Consider the following 15,968-nt stretch of genomic DNA (forward strand, 5'->3'; position numbering starts at 1 on the left):
AAGCTTTGGCCATTATTTATGCTCTTCATAAGTTTGGTTTTTTTCTCTATGGCTCCAAATTTCATCTTGTTACAGATCACAAACCACTTGTTTCCTTTTTTCATCCATCAACGTCACTTCCCGACAAGGCTGCACACCGCCTCCAGCGGTGGACTCTTTACTTGTCTCGTTTCAATTATGAGATTCATTTCTGGCCAACGGCTCAACATGCAAATGCTGATGCTCTGTCTCGCCTTCCCATGGGTCCTGATCTGGCATTTGATAGGGACGAACTTTTGTGTTTCCACCTGGATGTTGCCGAGCAGCGGGTTGTGGACGGGTTCCCCATCACCAGGGACTGGTTAGCGGCTGCTACGGATGCTGACCCTACCCTCTCCCGGGTTTTACGCTGCATTCAGAAGGGTTGGCCAGATCGCCCGTCCGCTAAGACTTCTGATCCGTTGCGGAACTACTACGCTTTGCGCTACCGCTTCACGGCTAGGGATGGTCTTATACTCCTTTCCACTGACAATTCTTTGCCGCGTGTTGTGGTACCTGCGTCTTTGCGTGCTTCGGTCTTGCGCCTCCTTCACCAAGGGCACTGGGGTGTGTCTCGCACAAAATCTCTGGCGTGCCGTCATGTGTATGCTGGCATCGACTCTGAAATAGCACACATGGTCGCTGCCTGTGGCCCTTGTGCGTCACAGGCCGCAGTCCCGAAGTCATCTTTGTCACCGTGGCCTTTGCCTGGGAAGCCCTAGGAGCGCATTCATGCTGACTTTGCGGGACCCTTTTAGGTACTTATTGGCTCCTTGTAATTGACACCTACTCTAACTTTCCTTTGATTGTCGGTTGCACGTCTCCTACCAACACGGCAACTACCAGTGCTCTCGGCTGCATTTTTTCTTTGGAAGGCTTCCACTCTACTCTTGTTACTGATAATGGTCCACAATTTGCCTCTTCCGAATTTGCAGATTTTTGTGCTCGTCACGGCGTTATGCATGTCACGGCCCCGCTGTTCCATCCACAATCAAACGGTGAGGCTGAATGACTGGTCTGCACATTTAAGGCTCCACAATTTGCCTCTTTCGAATTTGCGGATTTTTGTGCTCGTCACGGCGTTATGCATGTCACGCCCCCGCCGTTCCATCCACAATCAAACGGTGAGGCTGAACGACTGGTCCGCACATTTAAGGCTCAGGTGCGGAAACTTCTGACTTCTTCTGCTGCTGCTGACGCGCTTCTCCAGTTTCTGGTGTCCTACCGTTTCACCCCCATGGGTGACCACAGCCTGGCTGAGCTCTTACATGGCCGACAGCCTCGCACGCTACTTCATCTTCTGTGGACTTCCACCTCATGGCCGCGGGTGCCTTCACTTGGCCGGTTCACCAACGACGACCTCGTCTGGGTACATGGATATGTCAGGTGGCCAAAATGGAGCCCGGGCCACATCTTACGACACCATGGCCGACGCCTGTATGAAATCCAGATGAACACGGGTGTTGCAGTGCGTCATTCGAACCAGCTTCGGCCTCGTGTGCCGGCAACACCTGTTCCGAATGCCGCTACATCACCTTCGGCTCTACCTGACGCTCGGGATCTTGGCATCTCTCAATGCTCACAGCGCAGCCCTCTCACAGTCATCGCGATGCTGGCACAAGAACAGACGCCACCAGGAGACGTGCCCATGCAGGAACTGGATGACCATCCTCTGTCAGAGCCAATCTACTCGCCTCCTCCTCCAACGGACGCCGATACATCGCCCATGTCTCCTGTTATATCAACTGGACTTGCCGCAACGGGCAGATTGGTGCATGGGGCCCCAGCAGATTCGACCCCCACATCTCCTGTCATCTCGACCCGTTATCATGGGGACACTTCCGTCCGTACGGGAATCCTCCTCCTCGAGACTTTATGGCGAGTCAAACAATGCCTATGGACGTTAGCCATCTCCGGGACACCTCCATCAGGACCAGTGCAACAATTTCAAAGGGTTCAAATGGTTCAAATGGCTCTGAGCACTATGGGACTTAACATCTATGGTCATCAGTCCCCTAGAACTTAGAACTACTTAAACCTAACTAACCTAAGGACAGCACACAACACCCAGCCATCACGAGGCAGAGAAAATCCCTGACCCCGCCGGGAATCGAACCCGGGAACCCGGGCGTGGGAAGCGAGAACGCTACCGCACGACCACGGGATGCGGGCATTTCAAAGGGGGGAAAGTGTTGTGACTCGCCGATCATTCAAAGCGCCGCCGCGCAATTAAGTGCGTCCTCTATGTGCGGCGCTGTCTGCCAGCCATGCAGTAGCTGCGCCACCTAAGTGGCCATCCGAGCAGTGGCCGCTAGACTGGGACTCAGTGCTCATTCGAATGCTAACGTGTACACATGTTTTGCTTGTCAACGTACTCTGTGACTTATATGTGTTGTGTCGTTCTGAAATATATGTGTTCAACTTGACGTTGTAACAGCGTGTACGGGTAATCGGGGTAGGGAAGAGTTGTGACGTGGGTAGGGGAACGGTTGGCTGGGTGGGATGAAGAAAGATGTTAGTGCTGCCTCTGGGAGTGTTCATGGACATGGTGGGGGCAAGATGGGCTGCTAGGTATGGTGGCAGGAGATTATTTAGTGGGGAGAGGGGTGAGAACTAGACAAGGAGAAAGAATAATGTATATATATTCACAGGATAGAAGATGTGTTTAGTACTGGAGTGGGCACAGGGAAGGGGATAAACGGGTGAAGGAGAGGGACTAGTGGAGGTTGAGGCCAGGGGTGTTACGGTGACAAACCATAAGCTATAGGGTGAGCTCCTCCTCTGCAGCTCAGGGAAGCTAGTGTTGTTAGGCAGAATTTGGGTGACGCAGGCTGTGAAGCAGTCATTAAAGGGAGGCAGAATCATATTGGGCAACAAGTTCAGCAACTGGGTAATCCAGCTGTCTCTTGGCCATAGTTTGGCAATAGCCATTATGTGGACAGCTTGGTAGTTATGTCCATATAGAAAGTGACAGTGTGTTTGTAGCTTAGTTTATGGATCACATGAGTGTGTACACAGGTAGCCCTGCCTCTGATAGGGTAGGAGGTGCCAGTGACAATACTGGGGTAGGTGTATGGCACAGGTCTTCAGTCTAGGTCTGTTGCAGGGAAATGAGACATAAAGCAAGGTGTCTGGATTGGGAATGGAGTTCGGACAGACAAGGATATTGTGTGGGTTGACAGTTGAATCACAGTGGCTTGTTGGGGAGGGAAGGCTCAGGCGAAGTGAATGGGGGAGAAGGCATTGAGTTTATGTATGGGGGGAATGTATAGAGGTTCTGTAGGAATGTTGATAAGGTGTCCACACTCTCAGTCCATATCACAAAGATGTCATCAACGAATCTGAACCAAATGAGTGGTTTGTGGTCTGAGTGGTTTGGAAGGATTCCTTTAGGTGACTAGGTTGACATTGTGTGGTGCCAATTGGTGCCAATTGCTGTGCCGTTGATCTGTTTGTAGGTGATGCCTTCAAAGGAAAAGTAATTGCGGATGGTGGAAGGAAGGATATTGTAGGTTTGGACTCAGGTGTACGTTGGGAAACGTAGTCTTCACTAATGACAAGGGCAAGGGCATGGGCTTTGGGGTTATTAGTGTAGAGGGAGGTTGCATGTCATTGAGGAGCAGGCTATCGTGTGGTAAAGGAACAGGAATTGTGGAGAACCAGTGGAGGAAGTGGTTGGTATATTTTGTATGGGAGGTTAAGTTCTAGGTAATAGGATCAAGGTTTTGGTCGACCAGAACAGAGATCCTCTCTATACAGGCAACTTAATAGGGTCATGATGTTGGTCCACGAGAGCAGAGATTCTCTCTTTGTAAGCATTTTTAAGAACAGTGACCAGCCACAGTGGGGCATCCTGGGGCGTTGGATTTATGAATTTTAGGAATCATGTAGAAGATGCGAGTATGGGGAGTGGTGGGGATGATGAGGTAAGGAGAGAGAGAAAAGGGGAAGGGGGGATAGGCGTAGGGATTTGAGGAGGGACTGATGATCATGTTGGACTTTTGAAATGGGCTCACAGTGGCAGGATTTGTAGGTGGACATATCTGACACCTGGTGGAGTCCCTCTGCCATGTAAGCCCTGTGGTTAAAATATGACTGGATCACATTTGGAAAGGGGAGTGAATTGAATCAGGAAGAATTCAATATTGGTTTTGAATTGAGTTGATTGGTAGGATTTGTGGTGAAAAAGTGTTTCCACTATCAGGACTGCTAGAAAAAGAGAATGTCCTTTAAGAAGCCTAGTGTGATTGAATTTGTGATTGGGGCAAAAGGCACAGCCTTTGGAAGGGGCTGATACTTCTGTGAGACTGAGGATTTTGGAGGATTGGTTCACAACTGTGTTGTGGGTCTGTTTAGGTTCCGGATTCTGCATGGTGGTGAGAGGGAGTTTCTGAGGGTGTGCTAAACGTAGTATGTCAGCAAGACAGAATTTGGCAGTTTGGAGGGGATGCAGGAGAGGTTGATAGAAGCTCCTGTAGAGATGGGGATACTGATAGTCCAAGACTGGAGTATGAGGTGAATAAGTTGGAGAATTTTCGAGGTGGTGGTGTGCATGCTGCCCTAGTTCCTGGAGTGTAACAGTTCCGATAGGATGTGGGAATTTGGGATTGAAGAGATGGAGAGAATGTATTGCAATGAGGTTTGGGACTGATTTATATGGTTTTGCAGGACTTAGTTGGCAAGGGCTATGGATTTGCGGGCAAAGGAGCAATTCTTTCATGACAGACACATTCCACATCATTACGAAATGTTGTTCATGATCTATGGAACAGGTTGTAATGTCCAGGACTGGAGCACTGATCACATTCCCAGCCAGGATTTTGACTACTTCTCATCTTGTTCTGAAGTAAAAAATATCTTCCACCCTCTCCTCCCCACCCTTCCCACAATGGTGTTCTTCCACCCACCCAACACACACAGAGTCCTTACTCACCCCTGCTCCCAACCCCTTGTCGCATGGCTCATATCTGTGCAATACATCTAGATGCAACACCTTACCATACATCCTCCCACTACCACATGCTACAACCTGTCACAGCTGCCTCCTACCCCTTGTTAAATGGACGGGTACCTGTTAAAGAGCAATGTGATGTGCAATTTAAGCTGTAACCATTGTGAGACTTTTGTGTAACTGTGACAACTGCCACAATATCTGTCCATGTGAATGGTCACCTCCAAACTGTGGCCAGGAGACATTCAGTTTCTGAACATGCCAACTAACATCATATGCTTTGCATTAATGAGTTCTTCATGGCCTGTGCCCTCTGAATTCTTCCTACCAAATACCAGTTTTTCTGACTTGTGCAGGTGGGAATGCTCCCTACAACATATGCTTCTTTCCCGTAGGCCCCCTGGCCTCATCATTCACTAGTCCCTATCCTCCACCTTCCCTGCCAACATTCTAGGAATACACATGCCTTCTATTCCAACACACCTACATAATCCTTTCTAATTCTCTCCTTCCCTGACCCTCACCCCATACATCTGTCCTACCCCCACTGACCACCCACGCTGGACTGCTGCTCACATCAGACACAGTCAGGTCTCAGGCCCAGAGACAGTGGCTACTCGTAAATTGTGCTTGTGTCAATGTGCACACACAGGTGTGTATGGTTTTGTACTTGGGAAAAACGACTTTGTGCAGAAACTTAAATATTTTAGCATTCTTTTTCATTGTGCCTCTTCTTCCCTGTGTTTTATTTTTGCCTTCTGAAATGCATATGCTCTGATTTCTAAGTCAGTCTTTATAACTGCCTTCATCCTTTGTGCATAGCACATGCCTATATGTCCATGCAGATTGTGGGTCCAGTGTCTCATGTCTCACATTCTTTCTGCCACTGTTAATCATTTCATGATCTTCAAACAGATCACATTATCTCCCTTCATTCTTGCTTATATTTGTGTGTTATTCTGTACCTTCCTGTGTCTCTCTCTTCTCTTATTCAAGCATGCACACACTGGCCTGACATAATCAAATTATTCATGCTGCCCTCTCTCATTACACATATCCACCCATCAACAAGCATCCAACATTTTCTTCTTCATCATCTTCTCTCTCTCTCTCTTTCTCTCTCTCCTCTTCCTTTTTATTTTGCCAATGTGTTTTCATGTCAATTTTAGTTTGTTTTATTCTTTACCTGTAGGCCCACTCACTCAGGATTCACAATACTTCATCCATTTCATCTTTATGTGAGTTTTCCCCACATTTTTACATACTTTCGTGTATTTTTATGCACATTTTTCTTCCACTGTGGATCCTTGCTCCTTCCAGCTGTGCCAATACTGAAAAATTTCTGTCTCTCTAGCCAGGACCCAGCCTGACATGTAGTTCCTGTGTTGTTGCTTGGCTCATGGAATTCGTCCTTGATGGCCTGCCATCAGGTTACCCATCTATGGCTGCAACCCCTATTTCTACAATCATATCCATTTGTTCAAATTTTGTCAGTCCATAGCCCTCAGCAACCTAGTCCTGCTAATCAGGCCCAAACCTCCTTGCAGTACCTCCACTCTACCCGTGCTCTCCAAATACAAATCGCTGCATCCAGTCTCCCAGACTGAAACTTTTGTCCTCCAGAAGCTAGAGCAGCATGCACAACACCACCTCAAAAAACTCTCCAACCTGTTCACCTCATACCCCCGCATCCTCTTATAACCACCAAATCCTGCCTTGCAGACCTACCGCATTTACCACACCCTCCCACCACCATAAATAATCCAGGCCTAAATAGACCTGCAGCACATTCATGAACTAGTCCTCTAAAATCTTCAGTCTCACAGAAGTATCAGTCCTTTCCAAAAGGTTTCTCTTTTGCTCCAGTCCCAAACCGATAATGCTGGGCTTGTTAAAGACTTTTTGTTCCCCTGGTCCCTTCAGTGGAAACCCCACCAACATTACCCATCAAGCTCGATACAAACCTAACATTGAATCTTGCTTGACTCGGTTCACTCATCCATCCAACCATGATCCACTCCCACTGTCCTTAAATAACACCTTGTTAACTGTCCAAAATTCCCTAGCCTTGAACTGTGCCTGAACATTATTCCCCAAATTCATCAACATGGAAACTGCCCTTAGATCAACAGCAACAACTGCAATCCACCACCTACAATTTGATTCCACCCTTATAATCCTACCTGCCAACAAAGGCTCCGCTACTGTTGTTACAAACTGCAGAGGGATACCTGGTGGAGGGACTACATCAGCAGTCAGACTAGCTCACATACAAATCCTGCCACAGTGATCCTATTCCAGAATCCAGCAGGATCTCCAGTCCCTCATCAAATACTTGGCTCCATCCCATAAGCTCTCCCCTGAGTCTCTCTCTCTCTCCTCACTCCCAACACTTCTGCATTCCTACTTTCTACATGACTCATAAAGTACATAAACTCAGCCACCTAGGATCCCCTTTTGTGGCTGGTTACTGTTCCCAAACAAAGAGAACCTTTGCACTTGTGGACCAAATCTATGGTACGGCAATTGGCACCTGCAAGGCACCAGCCTGTTCATGGACCATCTAGAGGAGTCATTCCTAATCACGCAGAATTCCAAACAGCTGCCTGGTTCGGATTCATTGATGACTTCTTCATGATCTGGACTGAGGCTGAGGACACTCTATCAACATTACGACAGAACCTCAGTACCTCCTGCCACATTTCCTTCACCTGGTCCTCCTTAGCCCAGCAAGCCACCATCCTCAACGTCGACCTTCACCTGAAGGATTGCCACGTAAGTATCTCCGGCCACATCATATCTACCAATCACTAATAGTACCTCCTCTTTCACAGCTGCCACCAGTTCCACACCTGGAAGTCCCTCTCATGCAGCCTAGCCACCCATGATCGTCACATCTGAAGTGACAAAACAGTTCCACTCCACATATGCCAAGTATCTCACTGAGGCTTTCACCCGTCAAATGTACCATCTCAATTTAGCTCTGAAACAGATCTCACTTTCCTTCTCTTTCTAGTCTCCTACCACTTCCAACATCCAGTATCTGGCTACAGAGGAGCACTCCTCTCATGAGGAGCACTGCCCAGGACTGGGGTAATTGAATCACATTCTCTGCCAGGATTACAGTTATCATTCATCATCCTGTGAAATGCTCACCATTATCCTCCCCCCCCCCCCCCCCCCAAATCCCGCTCCCAATACACAAACAGTGGTGTATTTGAGATAGATCAATATCGTATAATCATTGTAAAATCAAATGTCGTAGAATACTTCTTTTGAATAGTTCATTGTCGGTGATATGTTGGTCTTTGATATGGAACAGTGAATCTGTACATCATATAGAAAAGTATGCTCCTGCACTTCTAACAAAGCCATAATGCAGGTGGGCAACAGATGCTCAAGCTTCACAAGTGCTTGTAAAAGGAATGTACTACTTTCTTGTAGTGTGGGGCATCCAAAAAAGGGTGATCTGCATCCTCAACTCCACAAAAGCAGAAAGGTGTCTGTTGTTTTCTCCTATTCTCATTGCCAATCTTCTATCATATGTCTGTATAAGACATATCAGTAAACTGTACTTGGGACTGCAATCCAGGTGGTATGCCCTGTCACAGCATTTTCTTTGGTTAAGCAGTCGACATCTTCATTGCCAGTGATTCACAGTGTGATGCCATCCAAGAAAAATTGACAGAATGACCTTAATCACACATCAGTTCCAACACTTCTATAACCTTTTATACAATGAGGTTTTCTGTTAAACAGGTGCTAAAATTTTAAGTGCTGCTAGATTATATAAAGTGTCACTGGGTAGGAACTGTAGATATGCTGTCATCTAGCAGAAACAAAGTGCTTCTACAACAACAAGTTCTGCAGCCATGATAATTGTCTCTGCCGGTAATCTGAATTGCCCAAACTTCTGCAAACGTGGTATTCAGTATGTGCTTCCAATGGAGACACTCGTTTTGGAGCCATCAATATATATTGCCTCTGGGTACTATCTTAAAAACTGCACCAATATTTTGTGAGCCTCATGGTCAAAAGTACTGTCAGTTACTATGTTCACCTTGGACAATTCCAGTGGGGATGGGATGCTAAAACTATTTAGTGTAGATACCTTAATGAACTTCCTTGACATCTCCTGAGTATGTAAATATGTTTGAAGTAGAAAAGAAAGAGCTCTGGCACTCTGGAAGCTTCTAGAGAAGCACTGTATTGTGAGATTTAAGGCAATTAATTTCAGATTGTTGGATTCATAACAATTTCTTTTAAGACGAAATTTGGAACATAGATACCGCTTCAACCAAGAACATATGATAGAACCATGAACTATAAGTATGCGGCTGTTGCAAGGATCTGTTTTGGCACCTCTTTTGTTCAATATCTATACCACTTACTTAAACAGAATATCCCTGGAGAAGGTAAAATACTTGCAATATGCAGATGAAATGAGTGTGTTGGTAGGGGTGGAGCACATTGCTACCAAAAAGGCCCTTGGCACTTAATACCTGCATTTATTAACAATGTTAAGGTAACTATCAATTGCAACTCAATAACATCCACTCCCCTTAATCAATAATTGGGTGTACCACTGCACGATAAAAAGTTTAGTGCCGTACTGTTGTTCAAGCCTCACTCAGTTCCTCTCAAAGCTCTGATTATGTTGACAGGCATTTCACATTTCTTAGCAACATATTTTGTGTATACCCTCCAGTTAGCCTATGGTTGATAAAGAGTCCCAGGTACTTGACTACCATCTTCAAAGGGAAATCATAGAGGCCGAGGTTCTATTACCATTGACAGATTCACTTTGTGCCCAGAAAACAATACTGCATTTGATTTAACTGTGGATTTTTCCAATCTATATATCAGCATGGCTGTCTTAACTTAGCTGCTGCAGCTACCAAAGGCGGGTGACCTTGAACGAGCTTCGCCTGGCTGCCGCCAGGGCTCGAGGCATCGCACTCTATTTCTAACAGAGCGCGATCCGCTGAGAAAAATACATCCGCTGCAGGGAACGCCCATCCAGTCGGGCCCAGATTGGCTGCCGCGCGTTCTTATCAGCAGCGGCGTCAGCCGCTGCGTCACAACCGGCATGGAGGGGGCCCAGACTGTGAGCTGTGGCAGCTGCACACTCTTTCGACTCGAGGCAGCCGCACAGTACAGACAGCCATGCCTTACCGAAGGAGAAGATATGCAAGAAGAGGGAGACTACCGATCTACAAGAATGTAGATACATTTGATCTTAAACCTAAGCAGACTGCTCAACAGCAGCTACTTGGAGGGCCTATTACTTTTGTAGGATCCAAGATTAATTTTTCTTGCACTACTACAGAGGTTGTGAGTGGTAATTCGTGGTTTACTATCGCTATAGTACGAGGAGGTGATTCACCAGCAGGAGGATTGGAGAGCTATAATGAGAGAGACATTATAAGTTTTCGTACTTTCTCTATTGGTGTTATTCCAAACAAGAACTATGGTACAGCAGTCGTAGCAATTGACAAACCGTTTTCTTTGTATACGAGGATATATATATATATATATATATAGAGGGAAACATTCCACGTGGGAAAAATATATCTAAAAACAAAGATGATGTGACTTACCAAACGAAAGCGCTGGCAGGTCGATAGATACACAAACAAACACAAACATACACACAAAATTCAAGCTTTCGCAACAAACTGTTGCCTCATCAGGAAAGAGGGAAGGAGAGGGAAAGACGAAAGGGTGTGGGTTTTAAGGGATAGGGTAAGGAGTCATTCCAATCCCGGGAGCGGAAAGACTTACCTTAGGGGGAAAAAAGAACGGGTATACACTCGCACACACACACACACACACACACACACACACAACCCCCCCCCTCTCCCCCCCCCCCCCCAAAAAAAAAAAAAAAAAAAAAACTAGTAGATATGTGTTTTGGCTGCAACAGTGCTCTATGTCACTAAACAGATGTGTGAAAACATCTAGTACCTTTACCTTTGTGAGAACACACCTGATTATTAGCAAATAGCTTATGGTATTCAGACCACCACTCTAAGTGGAATTTGACCATTATTTACAATGCTTGGTGAGGCAGTTTTAGTAATATTATTCGTCGGTATGATGCCACTGAATCAAGATTGTTCCCTGGTTTGAACACATGTGTCATCCTGCCTATCTTTAGAGGCTCAATGTTGTAATTTTCACACCACATTTTATTGTAAATATGGAGTAGGTATTATTGTCCTCCATACGGTGGAAATGATAGCATATTGTATTGGACATTATCTGAGCCAGGGGCAGAATTTTTATCAGAGGAGAATGCTTTTTGCAGGTTGACCATTGAGAATGACTTTAGAAGAGGCTAACTGTCATTAGAATTTGGATACTCTGTGCTAAGTGGGTGTGTGAAGGAGGTAAGTTTCTGCTTGTGTAACATATGTTCCATAACACAACTTGTAGGCAGTGAATTGTAATGGTAATTTATTGAGGTTTTCTTGAAACTCTTCACCTTCATTCACACCCTTTGACATTGTAGTGTCCTTAGTTATAGACTTGCAAAGGTTTTTGCAACTTGTCCTCTTCTTGTTTTTCAAAAAAACCTCTTGTTTCTGCCTGTATTTTTTGGGGGCTGATGTAGTTTTGTTGGGTAAAATGTGTCTTTATATTTCCTCTGTGCTTCCTTACATTTGTTTGCTCTCTGACATTCGGTTTCCACCACACAGGACTGGCTTTGTTTGTAATGCAAAATGGCTTCTGTTGAGAAATTGCCTTTGCAGCAGCCTCAATAATGCACTGTATTAATTTGCAATATTCAGAACCTAGATCTTTGGTTGTCTAGTTGCGGGAGGCTCACTTTTAAATCATCAGTATATCTATCCCAGTAGGCTTTCCCTTTTTCCATCTCTGTGTGGGGTACATAAAGTGAGATTTTTCCTCTGTGCCAGGCAAAGTCAGAGGAATTAGAAGGTGATCAGAATCCAAAGGATCTACCTTTACCTCCCAGGTGGTTAGTAGTACCACATGAGGCGATGCTATGCAATGGCCTACTGCTGATCTGGTCTATAATGGCGGGTTATTTGTGTTGGAGATCTGTCATTCAGCAGCAGTAATTTTCGTCTTCTAGGATTTTCATTAATAGCTCACCATTGTGAACACTATACAATGTTTGATGAGTCCACAACATATGCAGTAGATGACCAAATTGTTGTAAAAGAGATGTAATATTGGGCTTAATAGGAGCATGTTAGGTGGCCTGTAGATAATCAGTATATTCAAGTTGGGTTCTAAGATTCATGTGAAAATTTCTGTGGCTTACATGTCTTGGTTGCTGCATTTAAGTTCAAGAGTATTGTCAGAAATATTTTCTTTCACAGGTGTAACTACCCATTTGTATGGTTGTTTCTGTCACTTTTAAAGATGTCACAGTCAGGGAAGTGGAAGTTCTCCATGGACTTGAGCCATTTTCTAGAAATGGCATAGACTGAAAATTTGTGTGTTTGGTGAAGTGGATGAGACCCTCTTTATTGGATCTAAGTGGCATAGCACTTCACTGTAGCGTGCTCTTTGACAACTTCATCATCATGTAAAGAAACTGAAGTGAGCAAATCAGAAGTTACACTATACTGAATACTCTCTGCTAAAGTGTGAGCATCCACAGGTATGGCTGGAGCAAGTAGTTGCAGAATGACATGTATGGAGGTATGAGTGTAGTTAATTAGGTTGTTTGTTTGTTCATTTTAGTGATAAACTGAGGTTGGAGAGGATATGAATTTCTTTGTATTGGTTTTGCGGGGTATCGCTTAACCCACCACAGTAAGTTTTTCATTTCTTGTAGCTTATTGATGTGTCGGGCTGTAGATCCTGTACATGTGCCACTGGTGGCTATGAGGCTGTCCTCCAGTGTGGTGGTAGTGGGGTTAGTGGGGACACTGCATGCTGTATCATCACTGACAGTGTTTACGAATGAACACAAGGTAGTTCCAACTTGGTTCTCTTTGCTTGTTGTGAGATAATTATTTTATTTTTCAGGCTGGAATAGGTCACAGATGTGCTTTATTGGTTTGATTATAAGAATGATAATTGTTGTCAAATATATGTGTCTTCTTCCTCTTAAATAATTATTTATTCTTTGGATCTAGTGAGAATGATGAAAAATGTGGTGGTATTTGTTGTTTTTGTCAGGAGTTATTTGTATGTTGTTCATTGCCACTTTTTCAGGCTTAACATATTACCTTCATTTTTGAAGATAGTTTGACAGTCCTGATAGGTGAAATCAATGAAACTAAGTATATGAATGAAATGTTTGGAAAACAACTTTTTTCCCAGACAATATACATTCTAATATGTTTGATGGTTCATTAACGGTTTATTTTTTTTTTTTTTTTTGTGTGTGTGTGTGTGTGTGTGTGTGTGTGTGTGTGTGTGTGTGTGTGTGTTATCTGCAATGACCAGTACACCACTGGCATTTTAAAAAATTATAGCTATGGGTATAGCACATTTCAGTAAGTGCCATTAACAGAACACTTTTATATTTGATACAGGAAATCTTTGGATGGAAAACTTTTCAATATTGACACATCCACAGTATCTGAAAGTGTGAAAGTGTCAAATGGAGAGTGTTTAGTTCGAAAGGAAGAAAAAGTAAGAGCTGCAGCAATAATTGCCAACAGGGACAACATGTTGTGCACTATTACTGACGTTTCTGAATTAATACCGTCAACAGAAATTCGGATTGGTTACCGTGTACCATCAGTTGTACAACCAGGTAAGTGTACCAGCTGTAGAAGACATACAGTGACTGTCAACTTGTTGCTGGTTTGGTTTGGTATAAATGACATTCTGTAATTGTGTGCTTTTGTACTGTAAATAGATCAGTAGTTGAAGCTATCAGCCATGTTAGCTGAATCAAATGGTCTGAAACATGTTAATGTAAATTAGAGTACCAGATTTTAACTTCATTTATTTATTATCCATAAAGTGCCAGGTGTAGCAAGAATCTAAATATGATTACATAAGCTAGTCAGCTATAAGAACTTTCTATGAGTGTAATGATAGTAATGCTGCTTACTGAGTCTGTTTTGGCTAACAACAAGAAGTTAAGTTCAGTGTTTTGCACATAGAAATATCTAACATTGCATTGAATCTCAGACAAGGGTGCTAGCTTATTTTCATATTTTAAGTCATTGTTGTCCTACACAATTACCTTCAGGATTCAAAATAACTAAAGTAAATAAAATATCTAGCAAAAGTTTACGATATTGTGTAAAGCAAACAACTGCTTTAAGTGTAGAGGCCTTTCGCAGTCAGTTTAATTTGTAATGCCATTAATGACTAATTATAAGAATCCATTTCAACTGGCTGCAATTTGCACAGCCATGATACAATCCACACACACACACACACACACACACACAAAATTATTCTGAGTGCATCTGGCTAATTGTTTAAGATTTATAGTGGGATTTTGTATTCAATAAAAAAGTTTTTAGCAGATTTAAAGAGAAAAATCTGTAAATATTTGCATGCTTGAAAGAAAATTATGAACTTTTTGTATCTGCCGTTTCTTATACAAATTGTCTTACTGTCCAGGAAAACAGGCATTTCCCCTGTCAGGTGCAGCTAATTTTATTTTAAATTGTGCAATAATGTGAATACTACATAAGCAATAGTGTGTAAACAACAACTCCTTAGTATAATTGAGAAAGCAGCAACTTTTTGTTTGTGAGAGTATTCCTGTTGTTCCCTCTTTTTCTGCTCATTTTTCCAACTGGTCAGCTCATCCAATGAGATTTTGGCATGCACCCATTATCATACAGGTTATGTACTACTTCTTCTTGATCATGATATAGTAACTTCCTCTGTCTTTACATATTGACAATAGCATCTTGTAATCTTACGCTCCCTCACGTCACCTGTTGATTGTCACTCATTTCCTAATTAATTTCTTTTGATAAGTTTCAGGTGGAGTAAGATTCACAAATAACTTTTTACTAATCTTATTTTCTTATAGTTGCCTCCAGTTTGTCACGTCTAAGGATTGATTCTCAAGGCCGAAATTTTTGACATTGTAGGTTTCAAATGATGTGTTAATGTTTAAGTAAGCCTGCTCTGTAAATTCTGTTTCTGTACTTTTTATTACATCACATTTTTCTGTATCACACCGTCTTTACAGTTTCCTCTTCATTGTCAAAAATTACATTGTTATTGCCAACATAAAACATGTTCGATTTCATCAGAGGCATGCCCCCTACTTCCACATTCTGTGGTACTAACAATATTCCTAAGAGTTTACAAAACAAAACTTTCTTGACAAAAGAAGTATCTTCACCTAGTTTATTTTGTACTTGAAACTATCTGCACTGAATGACTGCAAGAGCAGGTTGGACTTCATATAGCAGCAGTTTCATAATGTCTTGAAGTGTCAAGGCGACGCAAGGCGGAGAGTTCCAGGCACTTCTGCTCCAGGCCTTCTGATGTCAGTGCGGCCGCAGTGCTGGCCTGCCGGCACCAGACTTTACCTGAAGGTTTGCACACCGGGACAAATTCTAAGTGTGCTCGCAGCACCGTAACACTATCATGATTCACACCATTTGTTTTCAGTTAACCCACTTACTACCGTAATAATTATTTGTTTTAACTCATTACTGAATGTATTTTAAAAGGGAACTATCGCCAGACAAGGAAAATAAAAAATTCCAACATAATTTTGTGATATTACAAGGCCTGATATATCCAATAATTTTCTTAAATTATTGGGGGGAGGGGGGGGCAGAACCTCCCCCCCCCCCCCAAATGAATTTTTGAGGGGGCTCAGGCCCCATGGAGTCAGCACCTGTGGAAGCAGAAGAGGTCCAAGAACTGCTGAACCTTGTGGCACTTCATATTTAATGGTTTCATGGTTTGAATAGTGTTGAGTGAGTTTGATGAAATTATGATGTTGCACTTCAACCACTTGTTTTCGACCACTTAGGTATGGCTTTATCCAGTTGTTAGATGTTCCTCTAATCCCCGTGTTGTCAAG

At 43.6% G+C, this 15,968-nt stretch overlaps 1 protein-coding gene across 3 annotated transcripts in view; it reads left to right on the forward strand.

Annotated features, from left to right (window-relative positions):
* The window catches only part of LOC126198627 (putative helicase MOV-10), a 380,400-nt gene that overhangs the window by 109,406 nt on the left and 255,026 nt on the right, over positions 1-15,968 (forward strand). For all 3 annotated transcript variants that reach the window (XM_049935085.1, XM_049935086.1, XM_049935084.1), the window contains exon 5: positions 13,489-13,712. In XM_049935085.1, coding sequence (XP_049791042.1) covers positions 13,489-13,712 — 224 coding nt within the window. The remainder of the gene's footprint in view (positions 1-13,488; positions 13,713-15,968) is intronic.

This window comes from Schistocerca nitens, chromosome 8 (assembly GCF_023898315.1).
Source record: "Schistocerca nitens isolate TAMUIC-IGC-003100 chromosome 8, iqSchNite1.1, whole genome shotgun sequence".
NCBI classification, from domain to species: Eukaryota; Metazoa; Arthropoda; class Insecta; order Orthoptera; family Acrididae; genus Schistocerca; species Schistocerca nitens.